This window comes from Oculina patagonica, chromosome 3 (assembly GCF_052425735.1).
Source record: "Oculina patagonica isolate OP01 chromosome 3, crgOcupat, whole genome shotgun sequence".
In the NCBI taxonomy this organism is placed as follows: Eukaryota; Metazoa; Cnidaria; class Anthozoa; order Scleractinia; family Oculinidae; genus Oculina; species Oculina patagonica.
In genome coordinates, this window is record NC_135760.1 from 12,394,995 (window position 1) to 12,420,229 (window position 25,235).

General features: G+C 38.5%; 2 protein-coding genes across 6 annotated transcripts; one reads left to right on the forward strand and one right to left on the reverse strand.

Moving 5' to 3' along the window:
* Nucleotides 1-1,089: 1,089 nt before the first annotated feature.
* LOC144646630 (cysteine and glycine-rich protein 1-like) lies at nucleotides 1,090-8,910 on the reverse strand. 4 transcript variants are annotated; one of them, XM_078506286.1, is made up of 5 exons: nucleotides 8,787-8,910; nucleotides 5,560-5,776; nucleotides 4,588-4,814; nucleotides 3,752-3,845; nucleotides 1,090-2,803 (listed from the first exon to the last, which is right to left on the reverse strand). In XM_078506286.1, the coding sequence occupies exons 2-5, from the start codon at nucleotides 5,753-5,755 to the stop codon at nucleotides 2,739-2,741; spliced, it is 582 nt and encodes a 193-aa protein (XP_078362412.1). In that variant the 5' UTR covers nucleotides 5,756-5,776; nucleotides 8,787-8,910; the 3' UTR covers nucleotides 1,090-2,738. The 4 variants fall into 4 exon arrangements, with proteins under 4 accessions (XP_078362412.1, XP_078362413.1, XP_078362411.1 ...); XM_078506287.1 differs by lacking the exon at nucleotides 8,787-8,910 and adding an exon at nucleotides 6,861-7,363 and having other exon boundaries at nucleotides 5,560-5,771; XM_078506285.1 differs by lacking the exon at nucleotides 8,787-8,910 and adding an exon at nucleotides 6,857-7,362 and having other exon boundaries at nucleotides 5,560-5,769.
* Nucleotides 8,911-13,697: 4,787 nt separating this feature from the next.
* On the forward strand, nucleotides 13,698-24,716 carry LOC144646633 (uncharacterized). Of its 2 annotated transcripts, XM_078506289.1 has the most exons (21): nucleotides 13,698-13,873; nucleotides 15,878-15,916; nucleotides 16,122-16,175; nucleotides 17,303-17,368; nucleotides 17,556-17,630; nucleotides 18,191-18,235; nucleotides 18,419-18,457; nucleotides 18,625-18,669; nucleotides 19,302-19,337; nucleotides 19,914-19,952; nucleotides 20,488-20,538; nucleotides 21,020-21,052; nucleotides 21,201-21,236; nucleotides 21,755-21,829; nucleotides 22,062-22,112; nucleotides 22,220-22,270; nucleotides 22,633-22,713; nucleotides 23,270-23,335; nucleotides 23,596-23,661; nucleotides 23,772-23,804; nucleotides 24,391-24,716. In XM_078506289.1, exons 1-21 carry the CDS (start codon nucleotides 13,783-13,785, stop codon nucleotides 24,411-24,413), a joined length of 1,095 nt encoding a protein of 364 aa, XP_078362415.1. In that variant the 5' UTR covers nucleotides 13,698-13,782; the 3' UTR covers nucleotides 24,414-24,716. The 2 variants fall into 2 exon arrangements, with proteins under 2 accessions (XP_078362415.1, XP_078362416.1); XM_078506290.1 differs by lacking the exon at nucleotides 22,633-22,713.
* The last annotated feature ends 519 nt before the right edge of the window (nucleotides 24,717-25,235 follow it).

A 25,235-nucleotide genomic window follows, 5' to 3' on the forward strand; every position in this document is an offset into this window, starting at 1 on the left:
GAGGTTCCAAGTCTTCGCTCTTTTCGTAAATGATGAAAACTGCAGAATAATTTTCTCATAAAACTGGAGTGGTCGCGCCACAGTTTGTTTTCTTTCCCAATGCGATATACTTTTAAATCGGTTTTCTGTTTTCCAACGTGTCCAACGTGGTTTGCGTTCGAATACTTTGGCCCGTAACTTCGAATGCGATCAGCGCTACGGTTCATTGGTTTCGATTTTGTTTGTTCATGGATTTGATTGACATCGGTAGTTCAGATTTCTCCTCTGTTACGGCACTTACACCTTACGGCACTTACACCTTACGGCACAAACTTCAGCTCTCAATGTGTTTTGCTTGCAGCCATTGCGGCTGCAGCAAAACACAAAAATAGTAAGAATTTCGAAAAAAAATGTTTGCAGAGGTGCATAAACTAAAAAAAAAGTTTGCAGACGAAAATTTTTCATCCCCCCCTCCCAAGAAAATAATGGTCCGTCCCTAAGTAAAGCGAGGTTTGAACTTTGATGGGTGACACACAGGGGTGGATGCAGGATTATTTCTTAGGAAGGCGTTCACCACTAACGAATGGCGTAACTGACTTTTTTGGCAGAATACCAGTTGTATTAGGAAGCCGCATCTCAAGGGTGTGTGTGTGTGTGGGGGGGGGGGGGGGGGGGGGGGGGGGGGTGATCACCCCCTGCACCCTATCCCCTAGATCCGCCCCTGTACATCACTGGACAGTCATAGAATTCATGTTATAGAAGCTACGTCACGGGTTCTTTTGGGGCTAGTTTCAGAATAAGTGGTAGGCAACTAAACCTATGAAACATCATCTTTGAACAACTGACGGACATTTTATTTTTGGAGAGAAATCAAACCACGGCTATAAATATCGTTTTTTTTTTGGAAGACGCGCGGAAACAACTTGAAAAGCTTAGCCTTAATTTTGGAAGTGGTAATCATTTCCATTCTAGCCATCCACAGCCAAAGACGATTGTTTATAGTCTCAGTGCTCTGATATGGCAATCTTTTCTGGCTGTTAAAAAAAAACTGTTAAAATTAGTGACAAAGCCCCTTTAAAATGATTTATTTCAAGGAAACTCTGCTAAAAATTGACATCAAAAATTTATTTATGCATGTAAAACTTCATTACCATAAGCTAACGAACAAAACATTTACTTTGAAACCTGGAGTGCATAAAAACTACTACATTTAAAACATATACAATACAAGGCTAAATGGAAATAGCAGCTTCATCTTTCCTTGTTCGGAACTGTTCAACGAGTACCAGCAAAATTTCAGAGACTTCACTTTGCCAAGCAAATCTCAACAAAATGAAAATACTTGCTGCATGTTTATGTAAATATTGTAGAAATATTTCTAGTCATACATGTAATAATTTCTACAATTTTATTGACGGCCCTGTCTGGGGAACAAGTTCCTCAGCGAATCCTACCTTACCTCAGTGCTTAAAGTGCTTCTGATTGTTAGAAATAAAAGACCATAAAATATTACCATTTATCTTTTTTTAATCTTTTTTTTTTTTAATCAGTGTTCATCACTTAGCAATGTACATCACTGCTGGAAACTGTGACTCAGGCAATTCTATTTCTCCGTATTTTTGCAGCATTGCTTTCTGATCTTAAAAAAAGGAATTAAGCCTAATATCATAAGCCTTATGGTTTTTCTTTAGGCTTTGTTACCACCTCCAACTTCATAACTTAATTCTCTTTAATTAAATATTTTTTCATTGTTCTGTGCAGTGAAAATAAATAAATGATTAACGACAAGATTCCAGCCAAAAACGAAACATGTTCCCCCAACTATCAATTATTTCTTGCAGTCCAAAGCTGGTGAACCATACATTTATCTTGATGTGAGTCGTAAGAATCTATAGCTACATCCAAAAAAGACATTAATACTATAAGGAAAGATAATCACCTAGAAATGAAAGAGTTCCACAACCCTCTTTAAAGGGGGTGAATAGGTTCGTGGATTGACGGGTTGGCCTTAAAAAGTACACAGATTTTTGCGATACATTGACCAGATTTGCAGATTTCGAAAAAACAGTGGGTCATGGATGAGCTAAGAATTTTGGCCCAGATTCTGGACTCTTTATGTCAGGAAGTTCAGACCATGAATACTAAACAAAGTTTAGATCACTTTGGTGGGTCTTCGTCGGTATGTTGGCAGAAATGTTGCAAAAACAAGCAATGAAGCAAAACTTCTTAAAAATTTGGCATAAAAAACAACATCTACTGTCCATTGCAGTGAAACTACCTATACCACACAAAGTTAAAAGTAATGCGGATTCGGATTTGAACAAAAAAAGAAAAGCCAGATTAACAGATTTAGCCAAAAAATGGCACAGATCTGTGGGTTTGCATACCCCTATCCCCCCCCCCCCGACCCTCCCCCCTTTTCTTGGATTTAGTACAACAGGACACAGGCAGCATGGCAGCTCAAGCTTTTTCTTTCACAGTAAACATAATGAGCTTTGCATTGTCAGCAATTATCAATTCTTCATTTCTCGCAACTTTAAATAATAAAAACATTTATGAAGGCACATCACAACAATGATAAAAAAAATCACCATTGACTAAAAAAATCTCAATCTTCCAAAGTTAACAATAGATGTCTGAAATTTTTAAAAATAGTAGTAGGAAGCCAGATGGAATGTCAGTGCTAGTCCCAGATGCTTGTTTTGCTTTGCATCTGTTTGTCTTTTTTTTTTTTGAGATGTGCTCTGGTTTCGGTGTACTTATGTCCTGGACAGTGCTTGACCAAATCCAAATCCTTTAGGGGCAAAGTCCTTCTCATAACAGGCTGTAAGAAATAAGCAATCATAATCAATCCTTACTGTATTTACTCGAATAAGCGCCGTGGCGCTTATTAAATTTTTCGCGCCTTAAGTGCGGCGCTTATTTAAAATTTGGACGCCACAAAGAATCTTATCTTTAACAGTAATTGAAAATAGCGTCTTTTGATTGTCAGTTTGCGTCTCTTTCTGAAGAGAGAAGTGGCGCTAGCTGTCCTGGTAAAGTTCACGACCTTCACAACAATTACAGAACTACGTAGTGTAAGAATGTTGGATAGAAAATTTATGGGCGAGCGGTACAGCAATCACATTGAACTGCAAAACATCGCTTTTGTTGGAAAGAAATGTCCTGGAAGTTTATTTTAGAGTTGCTTTGTAGTGCTGTTTTTAGTCAAACTAATTCGATAGATAGATAGATAGTTTATTAATACATGCCTAAGTGATGTATTTTAAAAATTTATAAAGCTATAAAAAATAATATAAAATATAAAAATATAAAATATAAAAGAAAATGAATTCCTTGAATAAGCGCCGCACCAGGACTGCGGCGCTTTTTCGGGGTCGGTGCTTCTTTACTTTTTTGTCTCAAATGCGACGCTTATTAAAGGGGGGCGCTCATTTGGGGGTGGCGTTTATTCGAGTAAATATGGTAATTTAATAATTTTTCAGTCTAATGATCTGATAAAGAGAAAGAGTTGGTCAATCAATTGGTCTGTCCGTCTGTCTTTCTGTAAATCTGCCTGTTTCTTTGTCAATCAATCAATAAACAAAGTAAAGAACAAACAAACAAACAGACAAATAAATTCAGTCCTAGTTCTGAATGAATGAATTGTTGGATGAATGAGAACAAATCAATGGATGGATTAATAAAATTTTTCAACGATATCCATACTTATTTCATGCTGCTAGTCACAGTAAAGACAGCTACAGAAACATATTAAATAACAAATAAATACCTCGGCAATAGATTTCTTCCTCATGGTCTCGCATTGTTGTTGCAGTAAGACCCTTGCTACAAGTCAGGCACTTGAAGCATTGCTTGTGAAAAACCTAAAGCAAACAATGTAGACAAGGACTTCAAGGTCTCTCTTGCAAGGGAAAAATAACAGCATACAAAGACTGACATCTGTCTACTAATAGTATGGCATTTTTTTTTATAATCAGTCCTGCAGGTTTTATGGATCAGTCCCTCGGGTATCGATCACAATGCCAAACAATTTCAGCATTTGGATGCCATCTTGGACTGGTGGCCACAGATGGCCTCACTCTCATGCAGAACAAAATGGTGTTGCAAATAGTGGTCGCAGAAACATGTTTGCTTGAAGAAATGGCTGAAACATGTGTCCAAAGTTAAAATGATGCCGAAAATGTCATGGAAAATGTTACAGGGTTATCATACAGGGAGTGGGAGGCACGGTGGCCTAATGGTTAGCGCTCTCGACTCCAAGTCGAACGGCCCGGGTTCGAGGCCTGGCCGGGGCGCTGCGTTGTGTTCTTGGGCAAGACACTTAACTCTCACAGTGCCTCTCTCCACCCAGGTGTATAAATGGGTACCGGCAAATTTACTGCTTGGGGGTAACCCTGCGATGGACTAGCATCCCATCCAGGGGGGAGTAGAAATACTCCTAGTCACTTAATGCTATGGAAATTGGGATAAGCTCTGGCTGTATGGGCCACTGGGCTCGGACACTGACTTTACCTTATCATACAGGGAACTTGGGTCTATCCTAAGTCCAACGTACTCCCCTAATCTCTGATTACTACTACTAACAATATTATAGATGTTACTTACCTTTCCAACTGCCAGAACCTTCTCAGCATCATACACCACTTGATTGCATCGTGGACAACGTTTTCCTGGTCCAGAACTACCAGTGTTTAAAGGAGCAGTTTTTGGTGCTGTAGAAACAACTTCTCCTGCTGCCCCTGTGTCTGTGCTTAGCACACCACTACCAACACCATAGCCGTACCCCTTTGTACCAAATAACCTGGTATGGCAACTGCTACAATACAGCTCCCCTTAAAAAACAAAGCAGTAGAATTGCTATACATGCAAGCTATTCTAACAGAACATTTTCCTTCTTGTCACTTGTGTCACACAAAAAGATGACTCAAAGTAACTTGCATTTTGATTGGCCCAAAGCATGCTAGGCTACATTTACACAGGACCAGACTGGACAAGACCAGAACCGTTCTGAACTGAGCCAGACTAGATGAGCTTCTGTTTATAGGAACTGTTTGGAACCAATCCAGACCAGCTCCAAACAGTTCCATGCAAACATCTATATCTTCATTGGTTGAACTGGGCCTGCAAAACAGAAAGTTCGGTTTTGGATCTGTTTGGATAGGTGCCGGACCTGTTCCAGAACAGTCCCATGTAAACAGAATGCCTATCTGGTCTTGTCTTCCATTTGGATCTGTTTGGAACTGGTCTTGTGTAAACATAAGTCATGTAACTTGAGTTTAGTTAGTGCTGGTAATGATGTTTGATGACATGTTATGGCTTTCAGGCTTGCAGTTCACATTATATAAATAGCAATACTTCATTTCTCTAAAGGAAATCAAGTCTGCGAACTGTAATAGCATATAGCCCTAAGCTCCAGCGAGTCTCCAGCGGTAGCTCAAAGCCTGTCACTAGTATCTTAAAAGCCATTGTTTTTAACAACTGCTGGGAGATAAAACTTCAAAAAATAATTTCTGGGTGTATTAGCTTGTGTCACTGACTGCTTAATATCATTCTTTACAAAAGGGTTACTTTCCTTACCATCCTTGTCTCGCATGGTAGAACTGTTAACAGTTTTGTTACAAGCTACACATTTGAAACAATGTTTGTGCCACTTCTTCCCAGCACCAAACACTTGCTCCGCAAAGTATACAGTCTTTCCACACCTCGCACACTTTGCGTCTGTTTCCCCAAGTTTAAGAGATGCCTTTCTATTGCCAGTATGGATCTGATTCATACTTTATGTGCAGACTCTGATCTGAGCAAAAACACAAAGACATGACTCACATTGGTTACACTATTAAAATTTAAGTTATGTTGATCCTAATACCTTTTACTGAATGTCTTTACCCACAAGAAATAACAAAGACGCTTCTGAAGTGACGATAGTTCAATACTGCTCACCGCTGAGCAAATACCAATATTCCACACATAACTCTGTTATAATTATTTGCATAACAAAATGGTCCATTACACTTCATTTTATGTTAACTCAATAAACCTGTAATCAACTTTAAATATAACCCAAAATCAGTTTAAATGGGAATGACTCCTTGTTTCACTGAGCCACTTCTCGTTGAGATATTTTAACTCAAATATATGACAACCTAATGACTTGATTGAAGTGACAGTTTCCTAAATGTATTGTACAGTCTTTAATTATCCAATTTCCAAAAGAAAAAGAAACAAATTCCTTCTCTTTTACTTCATTGTATGTCAATTAGGGTAAAAAAGTACAATTATTGTCTTAAATTTTGTATTTGCTAGAGGTAAAATGATCAACATAAAACTACAAAATTCCTCACATTCCCAAAGGTTGTTGTCATTATAATCAGTCAATGTGGCTACTTGTCTGTTTTCTGTCAAGAATGACAAAGAACGAACACGAAAGCATTGAAATGTTCACGTTCTTCTTTATGGCATAAAACAGCAGTGCCGAGTTAATTTACAAGCGTAGTTGTTTTTGCTGGAGTGTTTTCATGAACATTCCTACACGGAATAACACAATACAACTGACCTTCGCTTTATAACGAGCGACGCGAGGCGAGGCGAAGATTGATTAAGCATAAAGTTAAGTTCACAAATTTTTGCTGAAAGTTCAACAACACAGAAGTAACCCTAACTAAGACACGTTACGAGATAAGGTAAGAAATTTTTACAAACGCTTTATGTCGGTCACACAACAGAGCCTAAAACAAATTCAAACGTTGCTTGACGCTTCTGGCAGCTTGGAGGCTTTTTGATTTTTATGAAACATGCTCTTTATCTTATAGACTCTCGAAAACTCAATTTCATCTTGAACTGGAACCGTTACTTTCTTATGGTATTTAAAAGTGACTCACCAAAAAATTGCTGGTCTTTCCCGTGAAATAAACTTTCCTTGTGGCAAAGGAACCACCCAAGCATCAAGCCAGCTCTTTAGCATAATATAAACATGACTCAATACAAACTTTTCTGCATGGTAAATACGAATAATTGGTCGCCTTTGTAAAACCAATCTCATTATTTTGCAATTAGTTTGATAGATCATTTTCTCAGAGACCATTGTCTCAAGATGAATGGAACAAACAATGGCGAATAACAAATCAAGGAAGCGATTAAGGACTCCAGCCATCCAGCTGGTTTACTAAAATGAAAATTTTTCAAAGCCAAATAAAAACTATTCATCCGCCATTTTTAATCAGAACACTAATGGCACCCAGTTTCCCGTGGGCCTTTCCAAAACATAGGATCGCAAGTCGTGCACACACCACTGGGCACCACACTGTATACACAGTGTGTTCTGGCAGTTCCCTATCTTTGCGGGGATCCTGAGCTGCCAACAGTCTTGCTTTTATCATTGAATGCTATTAACCTTTCGTACTCTACCATAATCAAACGGCTCACAGCTATGAGTAGAATTTCTAAATATAAATACGCAGGAAATTAGTGTTTCCTTTTTCCCACCCATCCCTCCCCGTGACCCCGTCCCCCACGCCAAGATTAGTTAGGAGATTCAGTTATTTCCATTGAAAAGTTAAAATGAGGTAAGGAAGGATCTTTTCACAGGAAAACATAGATTTGCATCTTACGTCTTTTAACTCTCATAAGTATCTAAAAAATCTGCGCAAACTTCGTCATCTTTGATGTAAAATCAATTGTGAGACTAACTAAAAACAAATGTTCTTAAATCCCCTCACAGACAGGAAACGCCAGTCTGTTTCTCACAGATTATCTCTTTTAAGAGGCTTACCCCAATACCAATACACAAGTGACAATAGGATGTAATATACAAATAATAAACCTTTTCTATACGCAATCGGTTTTAAACCTGTAAGCAAGCCTGTGAGACGGTACAGATTTCAAAGCAAAACTCACACGGTTGTTTACTCACACGTAGCCATCGGTCAAACGTACTCTGATAAGTCCATTTTGTAGTTACGTCTAGAATTAGACCACGAAATTCTTGGCATAAGTCATCATGCCATGTCATGATCATACTTCTTCTTTTATTTAACATATTACTTTACTCGTTGCTTTCAAAACATTATTCACCTGTTTATATTTACGTTGTAATTGGTTTATATAACAATAATAACATTTCTTTACAATTTTTCCCTAGTTTAGACAAAAAAATTACTTACACAGCCGCTGTACAATTTATCTAACCGGTACCACTGAGTTTTTCTTATATATTTCCGTCGCATTGAAACTGAACATTTTTTCAATTACTTTCCGAGAAATAATACCCGTAATACTGACGCCTCCACGTCATGTTATACACAAGACTGAATTCTGGACCTGAAAACAAACACTGTATTTCCTAGACCAAAAATATCAAGAGATCTATTGGGGTTAGGAAAGGATTGTCACGGAGAGCAGATCTTACTAGAAATTATCTATTTGCTTATTCCTACAGCCAGCAGTTTCAGAGCACAATCTCACAGAGCTCTGTCGGAAAAACAGACTTGATCCAGAAAGCATATGATATTTTTCAGCTTTCTTTTCATGTCACTAACTTGAGGACAGACGGGAGCCTTTACTTTCCCACACATTGCTTAAACTGAGATATGTTCTTGGAAATTTTGCCGTATTTGAAAGATCAAACGCTGTTTTGAACGACTTCCTACTCAGCAGCTATTCACTCAGCGGTCAACTGTTTTCTTATCAATAGGAAATGATAGCTAGTTTCTTCAGTTTTGATTGCTTCTCTTGATGAAAACCTATATTTGCCCCTAATACTATACGTCCATACTGTCGCTTTTAACTGGGATCTTGAATAATCTTACCTGATTTTTGGGGTTAGAGTATTTGAGTATTGTGCCAAGAACAATGTTAGTTTCCAAGCCGTATATTGTCTAAACAGTCGTCCGCCGTCTTCACATACAGTATTAATCCACTGGGTAAACAAAACAATACAATTCTGTGGTTTATTGCCCCTCTGACCTTTAAATATTGAGGAAACAATAGATAATCTACACTCGAGTGTTATTTCCTGACATTTTGGCATTAATATACAAATTCTAAACATTTTTATAGTCTGAAATTCGAGCTGTGTCACGAAAAAGTAGGTCTCTGATCTCGTCAGTAAGAGACAGAAAGCTATTTCAATACGAGGACACGACACAACAATACTCACACAGGCGCCCGGAAGCGGCGGTGGAATTGTTTATGGGGGCGTGTCGTCCGGCTCTCAAAGCCCTTTAATACTATAGTATTTGTACCCCATTTTAGACCTAATCTTTTAGTCTGTACCTTATTACATAGCTAGATTTAAGAGATTGTTTTATCATTGCAAAACCAAAAAGGTAAATCAATAACCTAAGTTAAGACTAAAAACAGCTTAAAACCCATACCCATTAGGACAACACATACGAATGAAACTGTTGTAGGAAGCCCCTTCTCCCAGAACACAGGCTATACGCTGCAGCATAACAATTACTAAGGACGCCTGTATCGTAGACTCTAATGCTCATATTGTTCCTGTGTACCGTCAGTCTGAGTGTGTTACTCTGTCCACTTCAGTTGTACTTTATTTGACCTTTTAATTACTTTTTCTTGAAATTGTAAACGATGTAAGCTAATTAACATAAGCAGTTTGCATTGCCAAGAAATGTAAATAAGAATTGTTGGTAATGTAGTGTAATCTTTATGTAGTGTAATGTAGTATAATGCAGTGTTATGTGTGTACTTGAGTGTTATGTAATGTTTCAACTAAATAAAATTGTGATCAGAAAAGAAAGAAAAATTGCTAAGCAGATAGACAAACTCAACTTGAATTTTTCGCGACAAAGAACCGCACCAAGAGAGGATAAGAGGAACGGACACAATTCACTTGGTGAATTAACAGCAGGAGGGAGTTTAATAATACAATAACTAATTGAACATGGCATTAATGGAATTGTCGCATGTCGCCTCGCCTAGCGGTACTTTGAGTCGTGCGTAGGACAGGGATGTCAAGTCGCCTGTTGAGAAAAGTACTTTAGGTTAGAGCCACCCCTCCCCGGACGTTAAAATTCTCGACCAACTTCCGTAAGCAGCAATTTTGCACATGGGGTACATTCTGTTTATTCCTCAGTTATCACAGCACAGATACTTTAGAGAGCAGGTTTAGAATTGTAGTTGACAATTGTTAGGTGTGGTCTGTAATCAATCAATGGTAAGTACTAGGTACCAAAATTGAAGAGACGTTAACGCCCGTCCTCAAGCTGGGGCCTCATCTCAATTCCATAACCGGACAGTCCTCATCTTCTGCTGAAATGTAACAACAACAACAATAAATAGGCCATTTCCGAGTTACCCTTTGCCTCTGTTTCAAAACGAGTCTGCGTGCGAAACCATTCAAATGAAAATGAGTTTGAATTGCATGAAAATGGACTTGTAGGTGAAACTCATTTTCATGCGAATGGTTTCGCAGGTAGACTCGTTTTGAAACAGTAGCAAAGGGTAACTATCTCCATTTCTATGCATGTAATTACCCGATAATAATAAAAGAAAAGAACAGCAGTGTCAAAAATAGAGAAAATGACAGGATTGTATAAACTGTACTAGACATTTCTTAAAAGGCAATTTTTTGGCTGTCAATTTTTAAAGTGCAGAATCCTGTTCTAATCCTGTTAAGATAAGTGCGTGACTCTTTTCTCCTTCACTGTAACTCCTGCTCCTCTGCGTTACTCACAGTCTGTTGGTCGAAATTCTACTTTCCCTAGTTTTTTCTAACAACTTTATCAGGTTTTCAGTCATTTTTATAAGGCAGTTGAACTGTTTATTTTCAGGTCAATTTGCGACTGAGAAGTTCTTCGCAGTGAAAAAGTTTTAAGCTGAGAAAATTGAAACTCTTGAACAATAAAAGACCCATAAAAGTCTGAAAAATTGTCGACCGATCTTGACAGGCAAAAAAAAAAAAAAGCGCCCTGGGGACGAGGTTGTTCATATCACTTTCCCCAAGGGTTGTCAGTCAGTTTCATTGTTACGTAACGTCACGTAAAATAACGTAACGTACAGTTAGGGCTTTCCACAAGTTGCTCGGCAACTTTTTGGCAACTTTTCAGGATTCGAGCAACTTTTTCCCTTTCGAGCAACTTTTTTCCTCTCGAGCAACTTATTGCATTTTGGGCAATTTCCAGACCGAAGATCTCCGAAGGTTATCCGAGTGTTGTTCAAAGGCAATACGAACGTTTCCGAAGATTTACGAAGTTAGCCGAAGACTTCCGAGGAACATCTGAAGACGTTTCAACTTTCTGCTCTTTCTGGATTAAAACATTACAAAACTCGTCAGCAAACATGACGTCATCGATATCTTCACGATTTTTCTCAGTTAAAGAAATCCTTGTTATTTAAAAAATTTTCCCCTGAATATGTTATTAAGATACTTCTTTTGCTGTAAAACCGCATAAAACTGCTTAGAAATCTTACCATCAAAGGGAAATTAGCATATATTTAGAGAAATTCTCTTGATTAGAAGCAGCGTTTTGGATTTTTTGGAGCAACTTTCGAGCAACTTTTATTATCAGAAGCAACTTTTTTGGATTTTTGGAGCAACTTTTGAGCAACTTTTTGAGAAATTACGGGCAACTTTTTGGGAAATCTCGAGCAACTTGTGGAAAGCCCTACGTACAGTAGCTTTACTACTCACGATGTCTCCCACTGGCGTTTCCAAGGTATTTTTCTTTCTACGTTAGCCTTTTTGTTTCTAATTTACTTACACCACAGTAGAAAATATATTACTCTTGAGGTTATTTTTATTTTATAATATTTCTATATGTTTTTGGCGCTCAAATTGCGCACAGTCGAGTCGTAGATAAACTGCAGTAATGTAATAAATTAATTTTGTAACAAGAACTGCAAGCAGTTTATAATCGTGCGGGTAATGTTTGACCTCCTGACCTCTTTCAGTGCTTTGGCTTAAAGGCACGGCACCGCACAGTAAAATATTTAGAAAAGCAGTCACTTGAGAAACACACAATTCGTGTTTGCGTTAGTCACGGAGTGAACGTGACATGAATTTCCTTTACCACGTCATCTTTTTCTTTTTAAAACCACATGCCTAGCCGGAAAAATGCCTGCTTACGCATGCAAATATTTATTTTGTTCCAAATGTTCAATAAAATAACCCAAACCAGTTCATTTAAAAGAAAGCCAAATCACGCCAAAATAAAGAGTAGACTAAGGCCATCCCATTGTATTTCTCCGTTTAGCGTCTTCCGACAAGCTTTTGGTAATTCCGCGATGAGGTGTATCCCGTGCTTTGACACATTCTTGCTGAGCTTGCAACTTACATTTCGATAACGTTTCGATTCTCAAAATACCGTAAACTCAAAACAAAAATTGGGATATCCAGAAAATAAGTCGTTGTTTTGCAATATTTAACACGTTCCGGCTAAATTGTACGACTTGTACTTGCTCCGAGCCAAACGCTTGAGTAACACAACAATAAGTATTTCACACAAACAGAGCGCAGAGTATTCAAACAGAAAATAGGTGAATGATTATTTATAGCTACAAGCGAGAGATCGCGTGACATGTCCAAGCGGTCTTTGTTTTCTCTATGTGATTATATTCAGCCCTCTCTTCTTGTAAAATATGGAATGAAACAAAATTATACATTTCAGAGAGCAGAGTGTTCATGTTAAACGCGAGTGATCAGCTGATCGCTATTAAATATTAACTCTTGCGTGACCGTGACAGAAGAGCCGGCTCAACAACACAGCTCACTGCGGTTTTGAAATCTGTCATGACCTAATGGTTCTTTATTTAGCTTGCACCACTTGTACATGTCAAACTGCGTTGTTTTGCGGTATTCAGTACAGTCCGGGTATGTAATACGGCGTTTTGTTTTCACTCTGAGTCAAACGCTTCAATAAAACAGTTCTTCCTCATAAAATTTCTTTAAAGTGGAGTCTGGCTGAAAAAAATGCACTGCAGTGACGCTTGCAGTTTCCGGCGAAGACAAAATTGCGTGAATGACGTAGTGTTTACTACGAAAATAGCTTTCACAATTTGAATATTTAGTACTCGCTCTGAGACAAACGTAAGAATCTCCAAAAAGATGTTTCAGATTGATTTTTTTTTTTTTCAAGATAAGACCAAGAAATGTTTCGAAAAGTATTTGAATTTCGAAAGTTTTGAAGCCGTACAAATTGTGCGTGTCTGAGCCGTGGAATTTATTAATTGGTATTGCGTTCACAATAATAGTTTGGACATGGCAAAGAAAGCAAGATTTTGCAATGCGAATCTCCAGTACTCGCTCCAAGTCAAGACTTAAATGCCGGACACAAAAATATATATATATTTCGCGTTTAACAGAGCATAGAGTACTCGTAAAATTAGACGGGAATGAATTTGTAACACAGCTTCCAGGGAGTGAACATTAAAACTTGTACGATTTGAACGTAATATTTCGCAAGTAATGAAAACTTGCGTGACCGTGACCAAGGGATCGGCTGGGCCGCGAGGTTCTGGAACGATTTACCGACAAAAAAAAAACGACAAAATCTGACACAGATTATGAATCGGGCCCAGGCCCCGCCCGATTAATAAATTAAATAATTTTGGAAAGAGGTCATGTCATTGGATTATTATCGTGATGTTGAACAGGATACCGTTGGATCTAAACGGGCTGTGATTGGCCAGTTGCAGTTCAGTCAAATGAACCGCGCAAACCGTTGAACGAAATTTATATAAGCACTTAGCATCACTCGCGTCGGTCAGAATTACATCGGTGACTGTCGCGCGTCAGAAAAGAGACGCGAAGAATTGATCATTCATACCTCACCACTACTCAAGATGTTGTGGAGTCGATTTGTTTTGATTTTAATGCTTGCGCTGGTTTCTGCGCGCCCGAGCCCAGAACTTAGCCTACAGGAGATAGAGAAAGGTGAGTCGTTGTACTATAAACAGCGTAAAACACATACGATCTACAACACTGGTTTTCTTATCATTATCATCATCTAAAATTGTTCTAAACAGTATTTCCTCCATCACTTTGTCGATATATCTTTTCTCTCGATTTTCTGTGTGTTGGCGAGATCTAGAACGTGCTGTATTAGCGGTGTTAGGTGAAATAATTTCTCTCTAAAAAGTATTCATTCCGATCATACAAGTAAGTACCCACCTTTTAGCTTTAATACAGGCCCAATGCTACTTCTAAACCTGCTAGTAAAAAAGAAGCATTTGTCTGAAATCATGTTTTTGAAGTAAACGGTTAGTTACTGGGTCAGTGAAGAAAACAAACGGCCGGCCAAGTAACAATCGTTGAATATAATAATACCGCTATACCGGTAGAGACTGTAAGATATTTTGCAGGGGACATAGTCGTGGCTTTATAATTTGTAAATCATATGGACGAATTTAGTCCTGCCTAAATGTACAACAAAAATATTAGAAAGTCGTTTTTTAACGAAGATCTCTACTTCAAGCCGAGTAAATCTACAGGACGCCTAAATATATTTTCCCTTTTCCTTCTTTTGTATCAAATTCGCTTGTTATGTTGTTACCCACAGTGAAATGTCTAAAATTCATGTCACCTTTTGACATTTTGTGAGGGACGCGGGATCCAATTACGGCGTATGGCGCCCAGCCCCTCGATATTGATTGGCTCAGACGAGAAGGCGCGGCACATATTTTTGGAGACTGCAAAATATTTCAGTCTGTTCTCCATTTACGCGTAAATTGAGGGAAATTATGGTTTTGTTATGAACACTATGCGTACCGCAAAGTAAGCAAAAATTACTCGCAGAGGCGGGGGCATTTCTCAAGTAAATATTTTGGTTGACGTCAATAAACCTGGCAACAAAGAGCTTTAGGTGTCTAACACAAACATGTTCTAAATATTTAAATGTATAGATCATTGTCTCATAGTGAGAGTTCTGCTTGTGTGTGAGTTACCTTTTTCACGTATTGTGGAATTTTAGCGATTATACAGCAAATTTATCTGACCGCTAGTTGCGTTTTGTCAACGTATAAAATCATTCCTTGGTTTTAAGTCACTTATGCTAGGACGTGATAATACTCAGTAAATACTAGGGAGTGAGCACAAGCTAAAACGATTTTCACTTATCGCCCAGTTAATCGCTCAATCTGATAAAATTTTTACACGCGCCAAAATAGAAGTAGTTATCACACATCACGGAAACTGAAAATTACTTATGTCATTCCTTGAGTAGCATCTCCCAAATTTTTAATAAAAGTGTTTAGAGCAGAAACTGTGTAAAGAAATCCTTTCACAAATGGTCATATATTAGACTGATTTCTTTCTCGCGCAGAAGGATTGAAGACGAAGTTGTAAACAAAAACAAATGTAGCTGCCATACGTGAAAGGCGTCATCATGATTTTTTTTCCGCTTAAACTCGCGTAAATAAAAGTCATAGAGGAGGGCGATGATATTCTACAAGCGAATGATCCCTTTATCCAGCTACCCTTTACCCTACTCTCCCTAGTTACAGGCCTGAGGGTAACCTTTATTCGTACTCAGGAACAAGATGAACAAAATCCTTGTCCGTAGAAACTTCAAATTATTTATGGCGACTTAAACTTGTCACTCCACCGAACGCCAAATTGTGGTATTTAACTTTCTTGATGCTTCTCTCTTTTCGCTCCTAAAAGTTCTTTTCATCTTCTTCCTACGACACAATATAAACAGATCAAATCCTTTGAATATAACAAACTGCTCAGCTGTTAATAAAAGTTCAGTATCCTAAAAGAAAGGGAGGGGTGGGCTAAATGGAGAGGCGGCGCTTATCAAAACTGTAAGTAAAACAGTAAGGATATGAGAATCACTAAACACTCAAACAAAAAGAAAACAAAAGCATCCACGTGAAGGCAATAAGCACATTTTTAGTAAAGAAATCATAGTAAACATTGCTGCCCTTTTCTTTTCAGAACTTGAACAATTAACTGCACAGGAAAATGATGCGTCAGGTGAGTCGTACGTCTGTGATCACAATTTACAATTTCTCGTTAATCTCTCGCTGACTCTCAGGAGTGTTTGGCTGAGCAGGCCAAACAATTCACAGGATCTTTAAGTGAATTTTGCCAACTTGTTTTCGCTCGAAACACTCAACCATTCAGTAAAAGCCAGGTGAGGTATGACAGGCATTTATTATTGACTGTTTATTTTGTTTAGAAACAACAAAGAAGACAAGTGAGCAGGCGGATACCGAGAAAGACACACAGACTGGTAAATCGACTTTCCCTACATTTAGTGCAATTAAACAGCCACTCTCTCTGGAAAATTAGAAAATTAAAAAAATAGAAAATTAGAAAAGGTTTTTGTCGGTAAGAAGTGACTTACAAGGTGTCGCGGTCAAAATCCACATTCGAACAAGTTTCTTTACTCTACCCTGTTAAAAAATTCTTGTTTGGCAATCAAAACCACTTCTTCATCTCAAAATTGTCCATACTTTTCATCACAAGATATTTTAAATATTAGTTTTAAACTGAAAGGGCGATAAAATGACATTTTTATCTAAACAAATAGAGCCTGTCAGTATTGCTATATTTTAGGAAGCTGTAATTAATTCGGGGGTGGAAGCGGAATCATGAATCATGAATCGTAGCTGTAAAATTAGTAGGAATCATGAATCTTTGTGTTTAAAACTTGGAAATCATGAATAACAAGAGATGACTAAAAGAATCATGAATAACAAATGAATGCTTCCATCGATATTGTAGGCTTGGGAATATAGAATGTAACAACAATTAAACTGATGCGTCGTTTTACTAAATTCTTAAAAAATGTACTCCACAAATGGCCTGAAATCGCATTTCTGAGCATCTAATTTTCAAAATTTTCTGGGGGAGCATGCCCCCAGACCCCCCTAACGAAAGCAATGGAAACACGAATTTACCCTTGCCTTCACATCTTCATCCTTTACTAACTTTACAGTGATCAAGTATGTTACACACCGTGAATATTTAGAAATAATTTAGCGACTGAAAATATTTAACATCGTTTTTTCGGTATAATTCCATGCCAGAAGAGTCTCCACTTGGAAAAGGAGAATCTCTAAGCAGGGAACTGGAATGCGCAACCAGCCTGTAAGTGAAAAACAACAGAAACTGATAACACGTTATTTTGAAAGCTGGATGAAAAGAATGAAAAATGAATCATGAATATCGAATAAAATTTATAAATGAATCATGAATCATCGGGGCAAAAAAGACAGGAATCATGAATATCCATAGTCAAATGATTCCGCTTCCACCCCCGAAATTAATCTTTATGTAATCTTGTACATAGAAGATACACCGAGATCTTACTTCTCGTGGCATTGTACCCTTTTAACATTTTTGTCTTCCCCACAGTGCCCAAGGAAATTACAGAAAAAACGAAGGATGTCTCGAAAGAAAAACTCGAAGCGCTTGAAAAGAGTAAGTACCTTGACTAATCTTTAACTGTTTGACTTTCTTTATTGTTCTTCACTTGCACTTATGGCGAAATCACTTTTGTTTACTGTTTGCTAACGAAGCAGGCTTTGTACGTATGTTATTTTAAAATTAGTAGCTTATTTAAAACATAACAGTCACACACTGAAGGGCCGGATTCCCGTCTTTGCAGGCGTGACAGAGACTGAGCAAAAGAAAGATGAAACCGACAAGACAGAAGCAGAGACCGAGAAGACAGCAGATAGCAGTAAGTGCTCTGTGGGTATGAAATATGACGCGAGTCACTACCAACATGTCTGTCCATGTGTCAGCACCGTTATATAGCCGAGAAACTTAACATACTGCTCAGGCGATCGCTAGTCCAGTCCCTGAACTCTCACTACCGCGCGCTCTTTATAGGAGGCGCGCGGAAGAGAGAGTGCAGGGACTGGAATAATGTGATCGCAAGTACCTGCCTGCGCTGTCCGAGATTGCGGTTGTTATGACGCACCCTAGTCGCTCAGAGGTTTCCTTTCTTCTCCAGAAAGCCGCGACGACGGCCCAAGCGAGCGATAAGAGACTCAGATCTGATTTAGAAATAAAAACACCTCTGGAATCCGGCAGAGTAGTTATGACGACAGACTAAATAGTTTTGCTACGTATTAGGTATGAATGTGGTCCGGCACATTAACCTCACAGCTACGTAGTCCAACTTTCTCACAAGTAGTATTACAGGGCAGCACGAAGTTTTCGTTGCATGAAACATGGTATTTTAATACACGTACCAAAAATTCGAAACAACACACTGAGTAAGTTTATCTTTGGCAGCCTCTTCAGATCCAGCCGTGCCTCCTAACAAGCCTGTTAAACCAGGTAAGACCGCGATCGCATTGAAAACGATTTCAGTTTTATATTAAAGTTTGTATATCTGGTGTTCTGCTATTTGAAGTTTACTTTGATTTGAAGAAAACTTTGTTTTGTTTTGTTAACAAGCTTGTTCTCTGATTCCTGTACTAATAATGTAAATTCTGCCCTTTTCTTTCCTTTATTAAACAGCTCCTCCTGAAATTCCTCACCGTGACAGTACAGATGCTGGTAAGTAATGAGTAATGTGAAAATATCTGGCGCGTGAAAGAAATTATCCGTTATTACAGTTTATTAAATCATCAGTATTATCATTACTCACTTAATTTATTTAGTGACTTCAGTTTATAGATCACTTGATTTTCCACTAACATGTGGTGGTTTGCTCTATTTTTTAGATATCGAAAGAGAAGACTTATCAAGTCGTGGTCTCCCCAAACTAAGTAAGTTACACTCAGCTCTTTAGACAGACAATCGGTATTAGAAGCCAGCGGGATTTGTAAAAACGTTGCTAAGCGACCTGACGTGTTGTTAGCGCGCAATGCTGGCATGACTGCCTCGTCCCCAGGCCACGTTGCGTTTGGTTGGCGAAAGAGGGAAAAACAGGGAGCGCGGAGTTTGATGGTTAGGCGGAGAAACGCCATTCTCGTTCCCAGAGCCTCCGTTTCTTTTGGTCACGTGGTCGGCAGAACGGAGGCACTACGTCATGTCATTTAAAAAATACGCGTGGCCCTGGGAAAGAGGAGGGCGAAACGCGGACTTACCGAGTTCAACAGGCTCACAACGCCATGTGCAAAGCTCTCCAACCAAGGAGGGAGGCCTGGATTTTGATACGCAAACACCAATCATAGGTAAACCAAAACCCCTAGCAACTCGCTGGCATACGTTTTCCCTCGCTTCGTGCCGGCTACATGTATTTGCTTTGAGTTTTGATTGGATCACTGGATTGTTTGTATCCTTTGTGGATGTTCAGAGTGGCGAGGGTCGTGGCTCCTTTGGCTTGGTTTTACAGCACTCAATATAAAACCTCTGTAGCATGTTTTAACCATTTGGATTATTTATTTTTTGATTCCAGGCTTTAAGGACACTGCAGCCTACAGAAGACTTATGGGTGTGTATTTTTTACGACTTTATACGCTGTAGAACAATGAACTTTGTTACCGTCCATAAATTACTGCATTTCTTGGCCGTAAATCAGAATGTTGCATTTGAGCTTCACTTTACGTTCCGTTGAGCGGACCAACCAATACGGATTAGAATCGTCTCTAACGATCAGGATCGTCTAATTATCTATGTTTCGTTTTTTTTTTCAAATTTTGGAATGTCATAGAGCCATAGCTTGCCTCATTTCAGAACTGAGTAGAATTGCTTTCTGTTCAATCAATCAATCAATCAATCAATCAATCAATCAATCAATCAATCAATCAATCAATCAATCAAGTTATTAAAGTCATGACGCGGGATGAGGCTGCCCTCTCTATCCGAGCCAGAGGCTCATGTAAAAAGCGCATGACAATAATTAAGACACATTATAAAAACAATGGGAACTAGTATAAGTAAAAAAAAAATAATAAAAATAATTAATAGTGAGAATTTCTGCGGAACCAGGAAATAACGCAAAAATCTGCAAACAAAAACAAAAACTCGGCTACTTTAACCAACTAATGTTTGTCGCTTTAATTTTTAGAAACTGCTGATTCACGATTTTCGCCACTCCCTAAAATACGTAAGTACATAAGAACCAATGTGATGTTGGTCTCAGATCTGCTTGTGAGAAGCTAAAATATTTAATTCATTGCCAACCCTAACTTTCGACAAAGCGCTTTTCGACGATTTTCGATGAGTTACCTTGGCCGGTTGTGCTTTGGCTACCGGCTGGTTCCCACTAGTGACTTATTCAGAAGCGGAGTCGGAGTCGGAAGCGTAAGTAGCCTTTGTTCTAGTGGAAATCAAAAAACGGAGTCGCAATCGTAATTGGAAGCGCGACGGAATCGGAATCGTAAGGATCAGAAGATTTCCTTTTCTTCCGATTCTGCTTCCGTCGCTTCCGTTGTTTTGATTTCCACTAGATCGAAAGGTTCTTATGCTTCGATTTCGTTTACGTCGTTAGTGGGAACCAGCCCTAAGAAAAAGCATGGTTCCGCCAATCAGATGTATTGCTAACTACACATTCCCGCGCTTGTCAACGGTTATGTGCATTGTTCAATTGGAGTGATTACGTCACTTGTGTTGATTGACACGTTTGTCTGCATTTCTCCCAGGTGCTGACTATAAATACGCGGACTACCCGTCTTTTCCTAAACCACGGCAACGTAAGTTCTTGTGATATTTTTGGGTATCGCTCAGTATAGAAAATAATTCTGCGCTTATCGCTTAGGCGTTTGGCATTGGTTACATGTTTTTCTAAGCTTACCATCGTTAACTTGTTTTCCCGCGCTGCTACCTGTCACTTGTTTTCTCTCGCTTACCTCATTGGTTACATGATTTTCAGCGCTTTTCATTGGTTGCTTGTTTATACCGTTATCATCAGTCGCCTCTGTAATGATTGGCTAGTTGTTCAATCTCCGAGAACGCGAGTTTTGGCTAGGAAGTTGCCAAGTAACATTAAATGATGTGGCAACTTGTTTTTGACAAGCAATAAGAAATCAAAAGCCTTTAGCGCACGTTCACGAAGGGTAAACATTTCTCAAACCTTGCCCGCTGTTTGTTCTCTTCACTCTTGACCCTCATCAAGACGCTTCTGTAAAGTGAGTTAGACGTCCAAGTAATTGCTTTTGTTTTTTCTTCTAACAGACTTTCCTGAAGCCCCTATTAGAAGAACATACAGTAAGCAAATTTCTTAATATTGATTATTTCACCTGTCTTTTTTATCGACATTTATACCGTTCAAATGACTAGTGTTTCAGACCCCACCATCGTCGAGTGTTCTACCACAATCCTCATTTATGTTTGTTTTTCAATTCCTTGTTTTCAGATGGCTACTACAGAAAAGGTTATGACAATCCTCCAAGTAAGTAGAATGTTAATTCAGATCTTCTGTGATCGTACCTACAACTCAGTCAATATACGAATTTGGGACATTTCACAGAGGGCTACAACGGGTTCAATCCCATGACATGGGTGATACTGATGCATTGCTTGATCAGCTATAAAACCTTGACACGCAAACAACGGAGAAGATCATGGATTTTGAAGAATCCTGTTGTAGCCTTGAAACCTTTTTAGAGCAACTGCATCACCAACACATACCAAGATCATTTTATTGATTTCAGGTCTCCTTCACACATTCATTTTGTCAAATTTGGTTTACCCTTTGTGCGATGTTAACCCTTGCCCCCGCCACGACTAGTTTTTTTTTTTTTGCTAGAAGCGGGCGGAGCAATTTTCTAACCATATTCATGAAAAACAAAAAAAAGTTCAAGTTCAAAACCAAGAGCAACATTGCAGTCGTAGTTCAAATGTTGTTTTATTCGCCCTGGGGTTTTTATGATTCGGTAACTCTCACTCATACTTCATCTTTTTCCTCAGATGATTCTTCGTGGAACCGAGGAGGATTTTTACCAAATTCTGACCCAATCGAAGCGTTGAGAGGGATACCATCTGGTAAGACCTTAATCCGAGGTGCCATAATACTTTGGAATGTTTAAAAAATGTATTTTAGATGTTGAATTGCGCGCACAATAAAATAGGTAGAAATAGATGGCATGAGAGAGACCTGCACGTATACGTATACGTATACACCAACACGCGATGTCTGCTCAGAAGTAAGATGGCGTAATGAAAAGTAAGTGTGAAGTTGTTTTCATTTTGAGCTTTCTTTGTTGTCGCTTCTCAGAAATGACTAGAGCGGAACGCATGGCGCTTTCCAGAGGAACATGGCTCCCAGGTAAGCAGCAAAAGATTGTTATCTTTGAACTTTTGTTCAGACAACGGAATAACCTAGTATCCAATTGTCGTGCCGGTGTAATGAATGTTAGTTTTCCTTCTCATCAGATAACAAGCCTGTGAAAGTCCCACACGTGCTGCCTGCGCCAGAAAAGCCAGGTAGGGTGCATGCATATCTCTAATTCGTAACTCTCAGTGTTCTTTTTTCAATACATTTTGTGTCAAGCATTGCGGTGGACGATAACTGAAATTTTTTTAACCAAGTGGCATTCCTTGTTAGAAAAACGTGTTTGGTGGTGACTGGGCTGTGCCAGGAGTGTTACAAGTTGAAAAGTTTGGTCGAAATTTTTCAAATTCGTCGTGTTGCTCGAAACCCTCTTCTTCAATTCTAGCAAACCTTGTTCATTTTTGGTTTATTGCAAGGGAATTTCGCGCATCGCACTGAAAAGGTGACTTATTATATCTGTGACATGACCCTTTAAAACTAAACACGAATTCATGTTCTTATGTTATCATTGCAGATGTCGATGTTCGGTCGTACAACGGCGTCCATCAACAGTTGAACGATAAAGAAACTGAGGACTTGATTCACGGCAAAAGTGGTATGGACCAGTCAATAACAGTGTTATTTATTTTTAACAACTTTATTGCAATTAAAAAGAGAAAATAAAATAATAATAATATTGCAAATGGGTGTCGGCAGGGAGGAACCCAATCCTCATGTAGAGCCGACCCCCTAAGTCATAACTGACTCGTGTTAGACAATGCAACCAGATGAAAGCTAATCCACTCTTGTCTGGTTACCATTCTTCCTCCAAATCTGTGGGTCTGACACAGACTTCAATATATCACTTGTCGCTCATTGAAAGCCCTTTTTAGTAGAAGTGGAAGATTACCTTGAATGGAAATACTGTATAACAAACCCTTCCGGCCCTTCTTCATTGCCAGATCCTTCTCGCTCCAACTCTCGCCTTTCTTGGTTTTCATAACTAAGCTTTTCGTTCACCACCAATCGAGTGCCTAGAACAGGCTACTGTATTAACTAAATGCAATTCAAACTTGACTTGATTTTTCACCAAATTCTTCATTATTGAGCTTGGGACTAAAAGGGTTTGAAAATTAGCAAGTTGATGTTAACTGTACGGCTTTTGAACACAGGGCTGACAGACGCCGAATTGCGTAAGCGATACCTCATGGACCTGTTGGCAGAGAAGCTAAAATCAAGTAAGTCGACAAGTAATTTTCTTTCACAAACTGCAGAGCCTTTGCAGCACAAAGAAACGACTAGCATTTTTTCTCCTTTCTTAACTTTCAATGTTAACGTTTCCGACAATGGAAGATAAAAAGAAAAGGCGAAAGAAAACTTTTTTTCTCTCAAAGTGCTTTTGTCGTAATTTCTTAAATAATGTCCATAGTTGGTAACAAAGAAAGGTTAACGTCGAGTTTGAATTTTTGCTCAAATCTTACTCTATTCATTTAATTAGGAGTGAGTGAAGCGCAGAAAAGAGGCCTGAAGATTCCAACCAAGATCATGGATTTCCTGTGGAACTGTAAGGCTTCCAACGATTTTATTTAAAATATTTTAAAATTTTTTGTTTGCTGGTTAATTTATTTATATGAAAAGGAAAGTAATTGATTTTGTCGTTCTTCCTTCACCCAGATGAAGCTCGTCGAGGAATAGACACACAACCCGGTAAGTAACTACTCAGTATATGCCTCCACGATGTGTCTCATGTGTCTCCACGACTGAAACGCGTAATTGATTTACAATTAATTTTCACTGTGACGTCAACTCATTAGAACTCTGGAATTCGTTTGGAGATGAAACATGATTTTGAAATTTATTTAGCGGTTTGTCGTAGGTGAAGTATTTAGGCACAATGAAGTTGTATGTTATGTTCCTAAGCTTCAAGTCAATCGTTTTAATTCCCATGGCGAACCTTTGTACTTTCACGAGCCTCAGTTATTTTCAATTCACGAAAGCGAGTGCAACTCGCGAGTCGCGCGAGTGTGATTCGTCGTTATCTGCGTTTACTCAATCGCGCGCGTCGCGCTTGGGTGTGTTCTACGGTTTACAAATCGGAACAACCTGAAGAGCAACCTGAAGCAGCAACCTGAAGGTCTATAAATACAGAATTCCATAACTACAAGATCAAGCTGCAACTTTAAAAAGAAAAGGCAACACAGGAACTCTGACTAAATACGTAGCCATTGTTTGAGAAGCAGAAATAATGCGTTAGTGAACCTAGGTTGTTAATCTCTTTTCTTTGTCCCACCAGATAAAACCCGTCTGAGCCATTGAGGAACAGTCTGACATCTGTGCAAAGGCAAAATGCGCAGCCGCTTCAGCCGCTTACGTTACTGAGTGACTTATCATAAAATATAAACGTAACAGGCTAGTTGTATCATTGTTGAAATAGAAATTTAGACTGCACTATCATGATGGAGTACAGTTTCATTCTTTCAAATGAATTTTTATCAGAAGATTTTTGTACATTTAGATTAATATCCAAGTAAAGGTGCGCTGTTGCGCACATAGAATTATAATGAAGGAATAAAAAAAAGATCACTGGAAATAAATAAAGTTTAAGTCTTGTAAAAATAATTCTGTGTTGCAGCCTTTTTTCGAACGTTATTTTATCAATAATCATTACAGATGTGAGGCTATGATTAAGAACGTCCACCGTAAACAATCAGAAAAATTTCCAAAATCGTAAATGCATTTGTGTTTTATTATAAGGGCAAGCTTTGACAAAGGACTTTCCCTTTTCTTCTATAAAAACAATACAAGCCAGGAAAAAGAGGAGAAAGCCGAATCTCTTTGCCAGGATTGCTCTAGACCTTAATCAGGCCTGCACATTGACAATGACAAGGTAGTAGTGGGAAAAAGTGTAGTTGAAAATAAGCGACTTGCATTTTGTTGTAAACTAAATTAAGTAATATTTCTAGAAAATCTGATCAAAGATTCACAAGTAGGTTAAATGGGCCTAGCTCACATAAGGAAATAAGGGTGTACAAAATAAAACGATCATTTATTCAAGAAATATTATCTACAACAAACAGGCATTCTAAGCACTGTAGCCTGCTTTCATACAAATTGTCCTAAACTGACTTGTATCTTAGA

Excerpts from the sequence above, each read along its gene's own strand:
- LOC144646630 (XM_078506286.1), bottom strand. The coding sequence starts at position 5,755 with ATGAATCAGATCCATACTGGCAATAGAAAGGCATCTCTTAAACTTGGG. Across the intron at positions 4,815-5,559 it reads TACCATGCGAGACAAGGATG|GGGAGCTGTATTGTAGCAGT; the intron begins GTAAGGAAAGTA and ends TTGTTTTTTAAG. Across the intron at positions 2,804-3,751 it reads GGAAGAAATCTATTGCCGAG|CCTGTTATGAGAAGGACTTT; the intron begins GTATTTATTTGT and ends TATTTCTTACAG.
- LOC144646633 (XM_078506289.1), top strand. The coding sequence starts at position 13,783 with ATGTTGTGGAGTCGATTTGTTTTGATTTTAATGCTTGCGCTGGTTTCT. Across the intron at positions 17,631-18,190 it reads CGAGAAGACAGCAGATAGCA|CCTCTTCAGATCCAGCCGTG; the intron begins GTAAGTGCTCTG and ends TATCTTTGGCAG. Across the intron at positions 18,670-19,301 it reads TCGTGGTCTCCCCAAACTAA|GCTTTAAGGACACTGCAGCC; the intron begins GTAAGTTACACT and ends TTTTGATTCCAG.